This window comes from Dama dama, chromosome 18, assembly GCF_033118175.1.
Source record: "Dama dama isolate Ldn47 chromosome 18, ASM3311817v1, whole genome shotgun sequence".
NCBI classification, from domain to species: Eukaryota; Metazoa; Chordata; class Mammalia; order Artiodactyla; family Cervidae; genus Dama; species Dama dama.
In genome coordinates, this window is record NC_083698.1 from 83,661,953 (window position 1) to 83,680,726 (window position 18,774).

Genomic DNA, 18,774 nt, shown 5'->3' on the forward strand with positions numbered 1-18,774 from the left:
GAGATGAAAGTGAAAGTGAAAGTTGCTCAATCATGTCCAACTCATTGCGACCCCATATATAGTCCATGGATTTCCAGGCTAGAATACTGGAGTGGGTAGCTGTTCCCTTCAGGGTATCTTCCCAACCCAGGGACTGAACCCAGGTCTCTCGCATTGCAGGTGGATTCTTTATCAGCTGAACCACCAGGAAATCCAGTAAGTATAGATGGATAACACTAATTTGGAAAAGAAGCTGACATTATCTAGAAGAATTTAAGATATACATAATATACAACCCAGCAATTCTACTCAAGTGCTTTAAAGAAATGTGCACGGAGTCATTGTTCAAACCAGCTCAAAATCAGAAATAACCAAATATCCATAAACAAATTGATTACATAAATAAGTGAAAAAGTAGGTGGCTCAGATATTAAAGAATCCACCTACAATATAGGTTCAACCCCTGGGTCAGGAAGATCCCATGGAGAAGGGAATGGCTACCCATTCCACTTTTCTTGCATGGAGAATTCCATGAACAGAGAAGCCTGGTCGGTTCACAAAGAGTCAGATACAACTGAGTGACTGTGAGCGATTAACACTTTTGGTTCATACAATAAAGTATTATCTATACAGAAATGAATTAACTAGAGCTATATACAATAACAAGTTTAAATCTTACAAATTAATGTTTAGCAAATGAAGCAAGGCACAAAATAATACTTACTGTCTCATTCCATTTAAATAAAATTCAAAAATAAGCAACATGACAGTATATCACTTAGAGATGTATCAATTCAGTTCAGTCGCTCAGTCATGTCCAACTCTTTGCGACCCCATGAACCGCAGCACGGCAGGCCTCCCTGTCCATCACCAACTCCCAGAGTTTACCCAAACTCATGTCCATTGAGTTGGCATCCAACCGTCTCATCCTCTGTCATTCCCTTCTCCTCCTGCCCTTAATCTTTCCCAGCATCAAGTCTTTTCAATGAGTCAGCTCTTCGTATCAGGTGGCCAAAGTACTGGAGTTTCATCTTCAACATCAGTCCTTCCAAAGAGCACTCAGGACTGATCTCCTTTACGATGGACTGGTTGGATATCCTTGCAGTCCAAGGGACTCTCAAGAGTCTTTTCCAACACCACAGATCAAAAGCATCAATTCTTCAGCGCTCAGCTTTCTTCATAGTCCAACTCTCACATCCATACACGACCACTGGAAAAACCATAGCCTTGACTAGATGGACCTCTGTTGACAAAGTAATATCTCTGCCTCTTAATATTGTGTCTAGGTTGGTCATAACTTTCCTTCCAAGGAGTAAGGGTCTTAATTTCATGGCTGCAATCACCATCTGCAGTGATTTTGAAGCCCAGAAAAATAAAGTCAGCCATTGTTTCCACTGTTTCCCCATCTATTTGCCATGAAGTGATGGGACCAGATGCCATGATCTTAGTTTTCTGAATGTTGAGCTTTAAGCCAACTTTTTGACTCTCCTCTTTCACTTTTATCAAGAGGCTCTTTAGTTCTTCTTCACTTTCTGCCACAAGGGTGGTGTCATCTGCATATCTGAGGTTATTGATATTTCTCCCGGCAATCTTGATTCCAGCTTGTGCTTCTTCCAGCCCAGCATTTCTCATGATGTACTCTGCATATAAGTTAAACAAGCAGGGTGACAATATACAGCTTTGACACACTCCTTTTCCTATTTGGGACCAGTCTGTTGTTCCATGTCTGGTTCTAACTGTTGCTTCCTGACCTGCATATAGTTTTCTCAAGAGGCAGGTCAGGTGGTCTGGTATTCCCATCTCCTTCAGAATTTTCCACAGGTTATGGTGATCCACACAGTCAAAGGCTTTGGCGTAGTCAATAAAGCAGAAATAGATGTTTTTCTGGAACTCTCTTGCTTTTTTGATGATCCAGCGTATGTTGGCAATTTGATCTCTGGTTCTGCCTTTTCTAAAACCAGCTTGAACATCTGGAAGTTCACGGTTCACATATTGCTGAAGTCTGGCTTGGAGAATTTTGAGCATTACTTTACTAGCGTGTGAGATGCGTGCAGTTGTGCGGTAGTTTGAGCATTCTTTGGTATTGCCTGTCTTTGGGATTGGAATGATAACCGACCTTTTCCAGTGCTGTGGCCACTGCTGAGTTTTCCAAATTTGCTGACATATTGAGTGCAGCACTTTCACAGTATCATTTTTTAGGATTTAAAATAGCTCAACTGGAATTCCATCACCTCCACTAGCTTTGTTCCTAGTGATGCTTCTTAAGGCCCACTTGACTTCACATTCCAGGATGTCTGGCTCTAGGTGAGTGGTCACACCATCGTGATTATCTGGGTCATGAAGATCTTTTTTGTACAGTTCTTCTGTGTATTCTTGCCATCTCTTCTTAATATCTTCTGCTTCTATTAGGTCCATACCATTTCTGTCCTTTATTGAGCCCATCTTTGCATGAAATGTTCCCTTGGTATCTCTAGTTTTCTTGAAGAGATCTCTAGTCTTTCCCATTCTATTGTTTGGTAACTATGAACAAAAAATCAAGGAAATGACTACCATGAAAGTAAGTATGGGACTTCTCTGGTGGTCCAGTGGTTGAGAATCTGCCTGCCAATGCAGGGGACACTGTCTTGATCCTTGGTCCAGACAGATTCCACAAATTGCAGAGCAAGTACATCCATGCACTTAGAGCCTGTGTTCCTCAACAAAAGAAGTCACTGTAATGGAAGCCTCACACCTCAACTAGAGAGTATCCCCTGCTTGCTGCAACTAGAGAAAGCCTGCGTGCAGCAACAAAGATCCAGAGCAACTAGAAATAAATAAATAAACAATATTTTTTTTTAAAAAAGAAAAAGAAAGCATTGTAATTACTTTTAGAGGATGAGAAGGTAAATTGAAAATATGAAGAGAAAGGGAGATGCTGACAAAGTCCTGTTTTGGGCCCAGGAGGGTGGCAACAGGGTTGGTAGTTTTACGTTTGCAGATATATACTTGATATGTTTATTTCTGTATATTTATATAGTTCACAATCATTTTAAATAAAATAATTGAAATGATTGAATAAGAAAGGCCAAATAAGAGTTAAGCGATTAAAGTAGAAGTATTTAGAAGTAATAAAATAGAATCAAGTTGCTCCAACTTCCCAAGAGGGACTACAAGAAACATAGTTTGAATGAAGGAATCAGAAGGTAAAGTCAGTAATTATAAAATAATGTTCTTCTTTTTTTTAAATGCATACTTGGTATGGCTAACAAAAGGATCTGCATCGGTGGTCTTTGAGAGCCCATTGCAATGACCTGGAATGATTTTTAAAAATCTTAACATTGCTATCACACTTGAGGATCCAACTGACCTCTTCTGAAATGGGGTCTAGATATCATTCCTATTAATTTATTCTCATATTCTCTCTCCCCATTTCTCTATATAATTCTTTATCTCTTTCAAGCTGTCCATATACATATTCTAATGTATATTCAAGTTCAAGATTCACTGGTCTGTATGAGCAACTGTCATCAAAATAATACTTCTTATTTATTGAGGGCTCCCTATTTGTAAACATTGAGACATACAAATTATATATTTTATTTATATTGTATATACAGATGTATGTATAAGTATATACACAGGTATACATTTATATCCTCAAAGCAACTAACTTTACAGATAACAATAGTTTCAGAAATACTCAATAACTTATCTAAGGTTGTACAGCCACAATAAATAGGATCAGAATTTGAGTTATTCTTAAAGGCCTTGATCCTCCATCAAGTATCGTTCAGTAAATGTGTATGTGGTTATGTTAGGTTAAATGTATTAAGATATGCACAACTTATCTTTTATGAGTCTGTCCTCTGACTCTTTTAATTAACCAGCTAATGGTCCTAATTACATCAGGTAAGAGGATTTCTACTGTACTCCCTACCTGAACTCTCTTTTTTCCAAACTGGTCATTTTATTGCCCTCTAGAGATATCATGTTTATTTCCTACCTCTGAACCTACTGCTTCTCCTTCTCCTCCTAACTATCTCTAACTTCAAAGGCATAGTTACAAGACACACATCTCTGTAAAGGCAGCCAATAACCTAATTGAGTTCATGCCTTTGCTTTCAAGATGGGCAGTAATGTGAAAGAACTATGGACACTGACCTTCCAATCAGAACCATTTACTCAACTACTTAATGTGCCTTAAATCAATAACTGATAAGGAAAAAGAAATAAAAATACTTATACAAATGCTGCTTTAAAATGGATAAAAATAAAATTTTCATCACAAGTGTCAGAATATATGGACAATAATTGCTGTTTTATTGAGCATTAATCTCATGCTATATATATATCTGCATTCATTTCAAAAAGAGACATTTATATTTAGGCTATTCACTGTGTGATATTTACATTAGTATGTATCATATAGTTTGAGAATTTTTAGATAAGTACTGATGCATAAACCATATTCTCCCCAAATTGTACCCAAATGATATATTGTTGACAAAATAAGATTAATAATTTATTATCTTTATAATTACTTAATAGAAAACATTTATTTTAGTATTCAATATTTTTACTGATGATGTGACACCCAAAAACTAAGAGAAAGTTAATGTACCTTTACTGTATGTTTAAGCGTTAAGAGTACATCCAGCCTCTCATCCTGAGCGACATTCTTCAGCACGATGCAGTTATAGATGTTCTGCAGCTCTCTGGCTCTGATGGTAAATTGTGTATCCAACTCAATTATTTTGCCATCAAATCTTCTCCACGTCTTTGGAGCTGAACACTTAAAAATAATATTATAACGATCAGTTAATTAAAGTTTCAAAAATAACTTTATTCCGTCTACTGTAAGTTAACCTTATCATCGGGTGACTTAGGAATAAAAAATATCACTAAAACTTTGTTGTTCAGTCACTAAGTCGGCTCTGACTAGAAAATTAATTAAAGAATTTGTAGACCACGGGAAAGTAAAACAATTTAGGGGGGAAAATATCAGAGAGCTTCAGTCTACAGAAGTGCAAATATTTTCTCAAGATTCAGAATTTGCTACTAATTTGTACTAACTAGTATGATCGCTGGGTTTCCCTGGTGGCTCAGTGGTAAAGGATCTGCCTGCTAATGTAGGAGATGCAGGAGGCTCAGGTCCGATCCCTGGGTTCGGAAGATGCCCTGGGGGAGGAAATGGCAACCCACACTAGTACTCATGCCTAGGAAACGCCATGGACAGAGCAGCCTGGTGGGCTACAGTCCATAGGGTTGCAAAAGGGTTGGATGCGACTGAATGACTAAACAACAACAAAGTATGATGGTTAGCTTGATAGATTTCCCTTGGGAAAAACATGCTATTTAGAATGCTAAAAAGATGATAATCTACTTGGTTCAATTATATTGAATTGGATGAATGTGCCTTGACAATTGAGAACAACCTTTGTGGAACAATTGTTACAATCCTCAAAATATTAGACCTACAACTACAGTGAAATGGAACTCAGTTATGGTTCTGTTTCCCATAAAAATAAATCCATAACAAGTTCACAGTTCTTTACAAAGCAGATGTCCACAGTAAAACATCTGTATTTAGCTACGTTAGCAGTGCTTTGGCCCCTGCCTCCCTGATGATCAGTAAGATTCTCACTTTCTATTTCCAGATCTGGCTTGGTGCGTCTCATCCTAGCCCACCTCCTGAACTGAGGCTCAAAGATGGAGTTAATCTGCCCTGAAGCTCATACAGGGAGTCCCACTCTAAGAATTCAGAGACAGGAAATAGTGAGTCCTCAGCTGACTCAGGACACCAACAGAATATTTAGAGACTGTGTTTGCCAGTGCTTTGGTTCCCTCCTGCCAAGACTACCACAACTTTAAGAGAAGATTTGTTGACCTAGAAAGAGCACAGTGAAAACTCAGTGACTGTTCTACTTTAATGTATAAAGCTGCTGAGTTTCTTTCCCTGATTATAATTTATCAAAAAAAGGCGACTATGTTGATCAGAACTTCTAACCGTTCAATGCTGTATTTTTTGTAGACTGATAATTTGAGGCTTGGGAGACCTGTAGTTCAATTTATGCCATACTTGCAAGCATTTCAGTCTCAGATTTGATACAGTTTAAAGCTTAAAGAGAAGCCCACATATTGGAACAAATCATGAGGAATGTAGAATAGCCAGACAGAGAAACTATACAAGCCTGTATTTATTTAGTATGACAACAGTATGAGGAATTCTTAGTTACAGCCTCAATTTACCTTTTTGTTTTTTACATTTCATATTAGCTCAATTACATTGAAAACTATCAAACTACTATTTAACAACAAATGTATTTGATATGTTTTAAAGTAATGGCATCATTTTCTGATCAAAGGTAAAGTGGATGTTGTGCAGAGCTAGGAATCTTCATTAGAAACTTTAGATCCTCAGTTCTAGTTTTAATCTAGCAAATGAAAAGCTGCAGCTCTCTGATTAATTTCTATTTTTAGAGCATAAATCTAATATTAAATAATGTAAAGTTAATTATCAGACTGATAAATTAATAAGATTTATTAAGATTATAAGAGGGAAATAGCTCAATAAAAAATATTTTATGATTTAATTAATATCACTTGGAAATTTTAAAAATATATTGTTTTCATGGATATACTCTTGTTTGGGGTAGATCTCAGAGTGTTATTGAAATCTAGTATTTATTGCAAAGCTCTTTTTGAAACTTCTAAGGAATAAGCAATCTTAGGATACATTTCATACAGTAATCTTCTAAAGTCTAAAGCCTTAATCTGCAGAGTTTTCCTCAGGGAAATGCTATTAAATGTAATTTCTTTTCTTTTCTTCCAGTAATGTGAACAATACCTTCAGCTCTGCAGGCTGATAAGTTATTTCATTTGTAATAATCCAAGTACAATAACCTTTTAATGAAATGCTTAGTTCATCTACTCTATTGTGCTTCTTCTTAGCTGTGGTATTGATTTAATTCTACCTTTCCTCCAAGTTCTTGGTCCCATCTAAGATACTACAATATAGTAATACCCTGTATTTTTCCAAAAATATTCAACATCAAATCCTTTCTACCCTTCAATTTTTAACATAAATCCTCTTTTTTGTAAAGATCCTTAACTACTGTGGTATGAAATCACTGAAATCACTATTATCCAAAGTTCTATTGTATTTGTTAAAAACAAACACACAAACACACACACAGAATATTCAGTATCTATATTTCAATAACTCAGGGCAATGCAATTTGGGTCCAAATAGTTCTATAATTATTTTGTTTGCTAATTCTATTTTCCTTACAGATTATAAGAAATAAATTTCTTATGTAGTTTTATGTATTTCACAGGGCCTATAATTTTCACTCATTCATTCAAGAAATATTTACTGTGCTTATTGTATATTATTCCATGTACTAGGTAGCAAGTAGATAAATTCCAATTTCATGAACTCCAATCTAATGGCATAGAAAAATTTAAAAATAATTGAAATAAAAGTTGATTATGCTTCCGATGCAGGTAAACAGGTAACTTCAAGTTGATATGAAGCATTTAACTGTTGAAAAGAAAATAATATTTAACATAAAACTGAAAAATAACTAAGAATTAGCCAGATTAAAAGTAAACTGAGTGATACAATCAGAGTCCTAGATTCGAAGTTTGAGTTCCCTAGTGTCAACACTGAAAAGATATTTTAAAAAAAAATCTGTTTGGCAACGTTGTTTTGATACTTGGATGTATTTCTGTCAACATGGATAACATGGTCTTCAGGTCTAAGCTTTTTTCATTTCAGTCTTTAAGGTAATTTTTTTATTACTCTGAGGCAGGAAAATGTCAACTTTGCTTACTTCTCTTTTCTATTTTTTTTTAATTCTGTGGCTTTAATAACAAACGTACAATAGTCATGTTCTTAAATTGCTTCAGAAAACAAGAGCATAATAAATTCCATTTAGGTGCCAACAGATGAGACAGCATAGATTCTGGAGGAGAGAAACGGAAGAACAGCAGGAAGACACACTCTGAGGACGGGAAGGTGGGGAGATAACAAAAACCTTGAGAGCAGCAAGCTTCCACCAAAGAGAAGAAATGACTGCACTATGAGAGCAGGTCTTTTCTTTCCCCTAAATTAATACTCTAGTCCCTCAGGGCACACATTAAGAATAACACTAACTCCCAGAGCTACTGGGTAGTAGCTCTTTTACACAGCTAAGGGATTTTGTTCATCCACAGAGGACACCCCTGTGTACTGTGGTGCTGAGAGAGAGGAAAGAGCTGGTTGCATTTTTCCATCCCATTAGCTGCTGGCCACCTGAGTAAGGAGAAAAACAAAACTAAATGACACAGTTAACACAGATTGCAGTTTTTTAGCTTGTGATTGTGAGACACAGTATGTGAATCAAAGAGATTTAAAGAAATAAATGGCCCTGACCCCAGGGAAAACCTCTTGCAGAAATTCAAATTCAAATTGTCTCTTTACACAATTTCGGTAAGCAGCACCCAAGATATATTAGAAACTGGTTGATGATTTTTCTTTAAAATTTCTTGACCTGAATTTCTTCACCTCTGTCAATTTGCGAGTTTTTAACATCTGACAACCTGTGGCTGTCAATGTTTGATGGGATAAAATTAGACTGTTTAAATAATACTTCAAAAATCTTAAAGGGTTAAATAGATTAACCCTTTTATGGAGAATATAGGCTTAGTATAGAACCCCTAGTAACTGATTAGTTCAGTGCTTTTATTGGGCTAATTCAAAACAATAATCATTCATTACTCAAGAGAAATTCTGTGTCCTCGATAAAATATAAACATTAATTCAATATACTGCATAATACTTAGACATATTGAAATTAAACTAAAACCAAACCATGAATATCATTTTCCAAAGTTTTTTCCAAATTATAGGAAAGTAAATATTCTCTTTATACATCCATATATTATAGCATGAAATGTGGATCTTAAAATCCACATCATGGCCCTGGCTGTTAGTATTCACATTTCAAAACACTCTGACCTGGTCTAGTCTTAAGGATTAATTCAAGCTATTTTTTTCCTAGCAATCAAAAAAACCTGTAGAATAAGTTACTTCAAGTTTTATGAAATCAGTGCTGACTCCTCCTGAATACTTACTAGAGACATTGCCAGGCATGGGTAGGGTGGGGTGGGAAGAGGCAGACAGGCATGAAAAGGAAGAGAACTGGTATCGGAATTTATAACAAAGGACTAACCGTAAAATCTACCTTAACTGTATTCTATGATGTTCATTACAGAACCATATATAAAAATGTAATTTAAATTAATTTTGTATAAGAGTAACAAAGATTTCACAGTTTACTATAGAGGTTAAAAGCAGGTGAAAAGCAACCATTAGTCAATATTTTTAGAGAATGTATGAATTATGTTATCTCATCGAATGAGGACTGATTTCAAGTGTAGTTGTTCCAGTCCATGGTTGTATTCGTCTTGCCCTATGTAACATTTTGGTCACAACTGAGGTAAAATTCTCTTATATCAGCTAAAACACCCATTTCTTCTGAGTCTTAGCCTGGAGATTGGTGAGATTAAGTGGTTTATCAGCTGGGGTAACCATAGGTTCAGAACCCCAATTCTAAAACCTCCAACCCACAAAAAACCTTTTTCGTGATTTCTACAAGTTCTTGTGGCCAACATTTTCATTCTTTTTGCAATCTTCTGATCTTGCACCTTTGTGTGTTGCCCTGAATCAGTCTGGATGCTAAGGCCTAGTCATTTCTCTTGTTCTTTTTCCTCTTACTGAAAAAAAAGAAAGAAAGAATCCTCTTGCACTAAACACTTCTATTAGTTAGTGCTGTAATTAATGAAATTACAGAAGCCACACTCTGCCCCACTGACCTCTAACGGTGTCTTCCCCTTCCTTCTCTCCAGCAACACTCAAGGACCTCAATGTTTCTGGCACAATTACCTGGCAATTCTTCCTATACTCAGGATCATTCAGGGTCTCAGATTTCACCCTTAAACTAATCAACATATTTACCAAACAAGAAAACAAAACAAATGACAACAAAATAATGTCTTCTTCACAGGAATTCTCAGGAATAAAATGTCCACATCTCATCTTTTTGGGAGAAATTTAAAGAACTTCTAGATCTGATAGAGTGCCTGATGAACTATGGACAGAGGTTCGTGACATTGTACAGGAAACAGGAATCAAGACCATCCCCAAGAAAAAGAAATGCAAAACAGCAGAGTGGCTGTCTGAGGAAGCCTTACAAAGAGCTGTGTAAAGAAGGGAAGCAAAAAGCAAAGGAGAAAAGGAAAGATATACCCATTTGAATGCAAAGTTCCAAAGAATAGCAAGGAGAGATAAGAAAGCCTTCCTCAGTGATCAGTGCAAAGAAATAGAGGAAAACGACAGAATGGGAAAGACTAGGGATCTCTTCAAGAAAATTAAGAGATACCAAGGGAACATTTCATGCAAAGATGGGCACAATACAGGACAGAAATGGCAGGGACCTAACAGAAGTAGAAGATATTAAGAAGAGGTGGCAAGAATACGCAGAAGAACTGTACAAAAAACATCTTCACAGCCCAGATAATCAAGATGCTGTGATCACTCACCTAGAGCCAGACATCCTGGAATGTCAAGTCAAGTGGGCCTTAGAAAGCATCACTAGGAACAAAGCTAGTGGAGGTGATGGAATTCCAGTTGAGCTATTTCAAACCCTGAAAGGTGATGCTGTGAAAGTGCTGCACTCAATATGTCAGCAAATTTGGAAAACTCAGCAGTAGCCACAGCACTGGAAAAGGTCAGTTTTCATTCCAATCCCAAAGAAAGGTAACACCAAAGAATGCTCAAACTACTGCACAATTGCACTCATCTCACATGCTAGTAAAGTAATGCTCAAAATTCTCCAAGCCAGGCTTCAGCAATATGTGAACCATGAACTTCCATGTTCAAGCTGGTTTTAGAAAAGGCAGAGGAACAAGTGATCAAATTGCCAACATCTGCTGGATCATCAAAAAAGCAAGAGAGTTCCAGAAAAACATCTATTTCTGCTTTATTGACTATGCCAAAGCCTTTGACTGTGTGGATCACCATAACCTGTGGAAAATTCTGAAGGAGATGGGAATACCAGATCACCTGACCTGCCTCTTGCAAAATCTGTATGCAGGTCAGGAAGCAACAGTTAGAACAGGACATGGAACAACAGACTGGTCCCAAATAGGAAAAGGAGTGCGTCAATGCTGTATATTGTCACCCTGTTTGTTTAACTTATATGCAGAGTACATCACGAGAAATGCTGGGCTGTAAGAAGTGTAAGCTGGAACCAAGATTGCCGGGAGAAATATCAATAACCTCAGACATGCAGATGACACCACCCTTATGGCAGAAGGTGAAGAGGAACTAAAGAGCCTCTTGATAAAAGTGAAAGAGGAGAGTGAAAAAATTGGCTTAAAGCTCAACATTCAGAAAACTAAGATCATGGCATCTGGTCCCATCACTTCATGGCAAATAGATGGGGAAACAGTGGAAACAATGGCTGACTTTATTTTTCTGGGCTCCAAAATCACTGCAGATGGTGATTGCAGCCATGAAATTAAAAGACACGTACTCCTTGGAAGGAGAGTTATGACCAAGCTAGGCAGCATATTAAAAAGCAGAGACATTACTTTGCCAACAAAGGTCCATCTAGTCAAGGTTATGGTTTTTCCAGTGGTCATGTATGGATGTAAGAATTGGACTATAAAGAAGGCTGAGCGCTGAAGAATTGATGATTTTGAACTGTGGTGTTGGAGAAGACTCTTTAGAGTCCCTTTGAAACAGCAAGGAGATCCAACCAGTCCATCCTAAAGGAGATCAGTCCTGGCTGTTCATTGGAAGGATGGATGTTGAAGCTGAGGCTCCAATACTTTGGCCACCTCATGCGAAGAGCTGACTCATTTGAAAAGACCCTGATGCTAGGAGGGATTGGGGGCAGGAGGAGAAGGGGACGACAGAGGATGAGATGGTTGGATGGCATCACCGACTCATGGACATGGGTTTGGGCAGAATCTGAGAGTTGGTGATGGACAGGGAGGCCTGCCATGCTGTGGTCCATGGAGCTGCAAGGAGTCGGAAATGAATGAGCGACTGAACTGAAACGGAAAGAACTTCTTAGCTATACTTGACAACAGAAGTAACCATCATCAACTGGCTCCAGAAGCACTTTTATATGTTGGGACTTGATCTCCCTCTGGACTCTCTATACTTCAAAACATGTTTAGAGATTTTGCTAGACATGAGGTTGGAAGTTGGGGGTGGGGTGAGGGGTATAAAGGCATAATAAGAATAAACATTGTATAAGTATTTACAAGAAGAATTTAAAACAGCCAAAGGAAACAAAGCAGCAGATAAAGCACAAGCGGGAAATCCAGCACAAGGTTCAGTCCTAAACAAGGCAGGTGAGTGCCACCCTCTTCCTGGTCCACTGGCACCTCAGAGGCCTCCAGCTCCTTCTTGAGCCCCGGGTTCACGCTGCCCTCTGACAGTTAACAATCAGACACATAAAGAACACAGGGCCCAGTGATGAAGTTGGATTCAACAAAAAGCAACTTGCTAAAAGGAATTATGTTTAGTTCAAAATATGACTCAGGAGAAGTGTGAATATTATGGCTTCCATACAGTAGGACTCATCGTTTCTAGAATGAAGATATTTAAGCATTTGAAACGATAGCATATACACTGCATATTTTCTTATGGTACCTGAAATATAAAATTACAAAAGCAGCATTTCTGTTCCTTATTTTTCCTCCCTACCTTCCTCCACAAGCACTTATTGATACTCTATGATGAGCACTGAGCTAGGATATGAGAATACGGAGATAAAAGATATAGCTCTTGCCTTAAGAAGTTCAGAATCCAGGAGGATTCAAACATAATCCTCATGATAAAACTGACCACTATGCACTAAGACAGAAGTGAAACAAAGTCTTATGAAGGTATATGCAAGCAAGTGTGCTAAGTCTCCTCTGTCCATGGGATTCTCCAGGCAAGAATACTGGAGTGGGGTGTCATTTCCTTCTCCAGGGCATCTTCCCAATCCCGGGATAGAACATGTGTCTCTTATGTCTCCTGCATTGGCAGATGGATTTTTCACACTAGCGCCACCGGGGAAGCCCATGAAGGTATACAGTAAAGGCTAGAGTAAGAGAGTCAGGAGTCCTTTCTGGAAGCAGGGGTATCTGAGCTTGTTTTGAAGATGAGTAGCTGGTTACTGAGGAAGGAAGGAAAGGATGCTACATGCAGAGGCCACAGCAGAAGCAAAAGCACTGGGAGCACGTGGTTTTTCTGTGAATGTGCAACTGAGGGTAACTGGAACAGTCTGGCAGTGTGCGTGAGCAGGGATGAGGGGATGGGTCAAGTGTGCCAAGAATCAACTAAAAAGTCTTGTCCCCGGAGGGCAGGGGAGGAGCTGTGTGGGATGAGGTCCCTATGGCAGCAATATGGAAGATGGAGGAGGGAATTAGGAAGTGAACCTGGAGGTTGAAAGCCTCATTTGGGGACATAAAGGAATCCAGATGGGAAGGAAACCCAGATCCAATTAAATCAGTGTCCAGCTCTCACACCCAAGTTGAGACCTTCTCATGACAGCCTCCCAGGGAGAGAGAGGGAAGCAGGAAAGCTGAGGGGCTCCATAACATCTCCTCAGAAGCTTCCCACCCTCTCGAGTTCCAGCAGGCTCACAAGGCATTCCACCAAGACTCACGTTAGCTGCAGTTCAAGTCTTTGCCTACACGGCCTATTTGTAGACATGCAAGGTCATCAATGTGTCATGGCAGAGCCACCTGCCTGTAGGCAGTGGTAGGCAGTTTGTAAGGAAGAAGTAAAGAATTGAGGCAATGATTAAACTAACAGAACAGAGAGGATGGTGGCTAAGTAGGACATCAAGAATAATGCCCAGGTTTTTGCCTGAAGCAACTTAAGTGCATGATGAGACATTCATGGAGATAAACTATGTGAGTGCTACAGAATAGGAGCCTCACTTTGGAGGTGAAGGGATGAGGAATGGTAAGACGAGATGAAGTAGGGGTTGACATCTCAGCTTGAGTTGTACTGTGGGACATCCAAGGAGCAAGAGAGTAGGCAATTCAGTACGGGATTTGCAAGCTCCTAAGAGAGTTCTGGCCTGAAACTGTAGGGAGCTCCAGGATGCAGGTAGGAGTTAAAGCACAAGAAAAACTGAGATCAAACAGGAGAGTGTACAAGATGAGTAGGAGGCATTTATAATATCAAAAATTATGGTTTTTAAAAATAAATGTTCTCAAATAACAACAATCGCATAACTATTAGAATCATTACCGGCAAATATTTTAAAGAACTCCATCCCTTTTCTTCTTGTGGCTGGATAGGCTTTTAATTGTTTGGAGAGATCAAGCTGATAAAAGGAAATTGGTCACTATGGCAACAGGCTATCCAATATCAAAGAGGCAGTTTTACCACAAAAGGGTAATTACTTTCGTTTTTCCCTTAATTGTATGTTTTCATGGTTTTCAATAATCATATATCCTTTTGGTTAGAAATTTTCAGTCAGTTAATGACCTGATAAGCAAAAGCAGAAACACTAATCCATAGCTCTTTGCCCAGGTGGCTTACTATGGGCACCACAGATCCATACATTCTGTGACTGCTATAGTCTACATTTCAGTGGGATGTGCAATTCACCTAATTTCTATAGACAGCCTAAGTCTAAATGAACAGAGTCACAAGGATGGTGTCTCCATGTTTTCCTTCATGGCCAAAGCTCTTTTGTTAAGAACATGTTAATTTCATGTTACTTATCAATCATTATTCTAGGCTGCAGTGAAATTCTAAAGCTGTATAAGAAAAGAAGAAAATTTATACAAAATTTCAATAATTTCAAAATTATACAAAATTTCAAAAATTATGTCACCAAAAATACTAAACAAAACTCACGAAAATTCTTACAATGTAACTGTCTTCTTTATTTCATTATTCTATATTTTTAAACTCAGGACACATTCATATTTAAATAATGTTACTTCACTAACCTTATCCAAAAAACTTTGTATCTCTGCTTCCTGGTTCTCTGTGTAAGTGATACATCTATGTCTCCCAATGGAAGCAATTATCTGCGTCTCTTTTTCCAGAAGTTCACACAAAGCGGCTTTCCTTTCAGCTCCAGTGAAAGACCTGTTAATGCGTGTGAGTTCTTCTTGTCGCCAGACTACAGGAATAACATGAAAGACTCTTGAGTTTTTAAACACCCACATCTTTACAGAGCATTTTTTACTATCACATCCTCACAAGCAGTATTTTATTTTTATATCAACTTAAATAAAATTATACATAAATAGCATCACTCATATTGTATACCTGATACATGAAAAAACAGGATGAAATGGAAGCTGAGACAAAGCAATAAAAGTAGGGTCAAGCAAACAGAAGCCGTAAGACAGCAGCACAAATGATGTCAGATTATGCCTCCAGGTAAGCACACACACCCCCAGTATTGGGAAAAAGACGGCCTGGATTTAAAGCAGCCATGAATGCGTCCTGCTCAGCTTCCCTCTAAGAGAACGACTGTAGCTAGGAGGCCAGGTGGCTGACAGTACCAGCTACAGCATTTCAGATCTGCAACCATGTTGGGGCAGAGGCCATCCTCTTCTCACTAAGCTGTCAGTCAAAAAGTAAGAACCGCGGGAGAAGAAGGGCCTGGCCATGGCTGCCCAACAGTGGCCTCTTCTGTGGCCAGTTATTATATCGGAGCTGACCTTCTGGCTGGCTCAGACTGCCTCAGAGTTCTGTCTGTCTGAGGATCTCCATCCCGCACCCTTCCTCATTCCCTCTCTCAACTTTCACACGTGTCAACTCATATCTCAATCTGAAGACTCTGTCTTTCCCTGCTCTCCCTTCCCTTTATCTTTACTTCAAACTCCATCCTGGTGTCTGCTTCTGCCAGTACCCAAACTGACAGTTTTATGTAGAATTGCTGACTTCAATTGTTTTCTTCATTACCAGCACTTTTAGTACCATTTTCCATCTCTTTACAAAATCCTAATTGTATCAGCAAATGTTATAAAATAATTACATTTACACCTAACTCAAACCAATGAATTAAGTTAAAATAATATTTACAACATTTTAAAGTGTGGGTTTGAGGACTTCCCTGGTGGCTCACTCAGTAAAAAGCAAACCTGCAAAGCAGGGTTTGATCCCTGGGTTAGACAGATGCCCTGGAGAAGGAAATGGCAACCCACTGCAGTATTGTTGCCTGGGAAATCCCATGGACAGATACTTTGGTGGGCTATAGTTCATGGGGACACAAGAGTTGGACATGACTTAGCGTTGGACACCACCAAAGTGTTGTTGTTGTTATCCAGTCCCTCAGTTGTGTATGATTTTTTGCAACCACATGGACTGCAGCACGCCAGGCTTCCCTGTCCTTCACCATCTCCCAGAGTTTGCTCAAACTCATGTTCATTGAGTTGGTGATACCATCCAATTATCTCATCCTCTGTCGTCCCCTTCTCCTCCAGCCCTCAATCTTTCCTAACATCAGGGTCTTTTCAAATGAGTCAGTTCTTCACATCAGGTGACTGAAGTATTGGAGCTTCAGCTTCAGCATGTCCTTCCAATGAATATTCAGAGTTGATTTCCTTTAGGATTGACTGGTTTGATCTCCTTGCCATACAAGGGACTCCAAGAGTCTTCAATACCACAGTTCAAAGGCATCAATTCTTCAGCATTCTGTTTCTTTATGGTCCACCTCTCATATCCATACATGACTAACAGAAAAACCATAGCTTTGACTATACTTTGTTGGCAAAATAATGTCTCTGCTTTTTAATACACTGTCTAGGTTTGTCATACCTTTTCTTCCAAGGAGCAAGCATCTTTTAATTTCATTGCTGCAGTCACCATCTGCAGTGATTTTGGAGCCCCTCCAAAATAAAGTCTCTCACTGTTTCCCCATCTATTAACCATGAAGTGATGGGACCGGATGCCATGATCTTAGTTTTCTGAATGTTGAGCTTTAAGCCAGCTTCTTCACTCTCCCCTTTCATCTTCATCAAAAGACTCTTTAGTTCCTTTTTGCTTTCTGCCAAAGGATGGTGTCATCTGCATATCTGAGGTTATTAATATTTCTCCCTGCAATCTTAATTCCAGCTTGTGCTTCATCCAGCCCAGCATTTCACGTGATGTACTCTTCATGTAAGTTAAATTAGTAGGGTGACAATATACAGCCTTGACATACTCCTTTCCCAATGTGGAACCAGTCTGTTGTTCCATGTCTGGTCCTAACTGTTGCTTCTTGACCTGCATACAGGTTTCTCAGGAGGCAAGTAAGGTGGTCCAGTATTCCGATCTCTTTAAGAATGTTTCACAGTTTGTTATGATCCACACATTCAAAGTCTTTAGCTTAGTCAGTGAAGCAGAAGTAGGTGTTTTTCTGGAATTCTCTTGCTTTCTCTATGATCCAGTAGACGTTGGCAATTTGCTCTCTGGTTCCTCTGCCATGTCTAAATCCAGCTTGTACACTGGGAAGTTCTTGGTGCACATACTGTTGAAGCCTAACTTGAAGGATTTTGAGCATTACCTTGTTAGCATGTGAAAGGAGTGCAACCGTAAAGTAGTTTGAACATTCCTTGGCATTGCCCTTCTTTGGTATTGGAATGAAAACTGACCTTTTCTAGTCCTGTGGCCACTGCTCAGTTTTCCAAATTTGCTGGCATATTGAGTGCAGCACTTTAACAGCATCATCTTTTCAAATTTAAAATAACTCAACTAGAATTCCATAACCTCCACCAGCTTTGTTCATAGTGATGGTTACTATCAATAAAAAATGTGTTGCACACTACAAAGTGTTGGTTACTATCAACAAAGAATGTGTTGCACACTACAATATATAAGATAGATAATCAACAAGGACCTACTGCATAGCAGAGGTAACTGAACTCAGTACTCTATAGTAACCTATAGTGGAAAAGAATCTGAAAAAGAACATATGTGTGTGTGTGTATAAATCACTTTGCTGTATACCTGAAACTCACACAACTTTGCTTCCCTGGTAGCTCAGTTGGTAAAGAATCTGCCTGCAATGCAGGAGACCCTGGTTCAATTCCTGGGTTGGGAAGGTCTGCTGGAGAAGGGAGAGGCTACCCACTCCAGTATTCTTGGGCTTCCCCTGTGGCTCAGCTGGTAAAGAAGCTGCCTGCAATGTGGGAGACCTGGGTTCAATGCCTGGGTTGGGAAGATTCCCCTGGAGAAGGGAAAGGCTACCCACTCAGACATGACTGAGCAACTTTCATATAACATTGTGAATCAATTATACTCCAATATAAAAAATTTTTTAAAAAGAATGTGTTACTCTAAAAGCAAATCATAAAATGCCATAGAATAGCATTTTTATAAACTTAATTTACCTAAAGATTATGCTACATTCTTAAAATTAACCAGAGAAAATACAAAGTACTAGATCCTACCCCAAACTTAAACAAATCAAAATTTCTGGGCTCAGATGTATTTATTTTAACAAGCACTACATTCATGTCTTATACACGCTAAATTTGGGGAAAAAACTGTTTTATATCCAACATTGCAAACAATGTCAAAATTACATTAAAGGAAAAACAGTGTTGGAAAGAACCTTAGAAATTACACAGTTCAACACTCGTCCCCATTTAAGATGGATTCTCCTCCTAGAAGTGTGGACAGATTTCATTTGCTCTCCCTGGTCCCAGTCCTAGCCTGTGAGGCAAAACATAGTCAGTCTACTCTGCATGACATGGCACCAGAGATAACTGTCACAGTACACTTAGATTTTCTCTTTTCCAGACAAAAGCTTTTCC

The 18,774-nt window shown here is 38.6% G+C and overlaps 1 protein-coding gene across 1 annotated transcript in view; it reads right to left on the reverse strand.

The window, feature by feature from the left end:
• Positions 1–18,774, reverse strand: part of IQUB (IQ motif and ubiquitin domain containing) — a 72,763-nt gene that overhangs the window by 14,319 nt on the left and 39,670 nt on the right. The window contains exons 8-9 of the mRNA XM_061166393.1: positions 14,974–15,149; positions 4,580–4,750 (exon numbers count right to left, since the gene is read on the reverse strand). Of these exons, the coding sequence (XP_061022376.1) occupies positions 4,580–4,750; positions 14,974–15,149 (347 nt within the window). The remainder of the gene's footprint in view (positions 1–4,579; positions 4,751–14,973; positions 15,150–18,774) is intronic.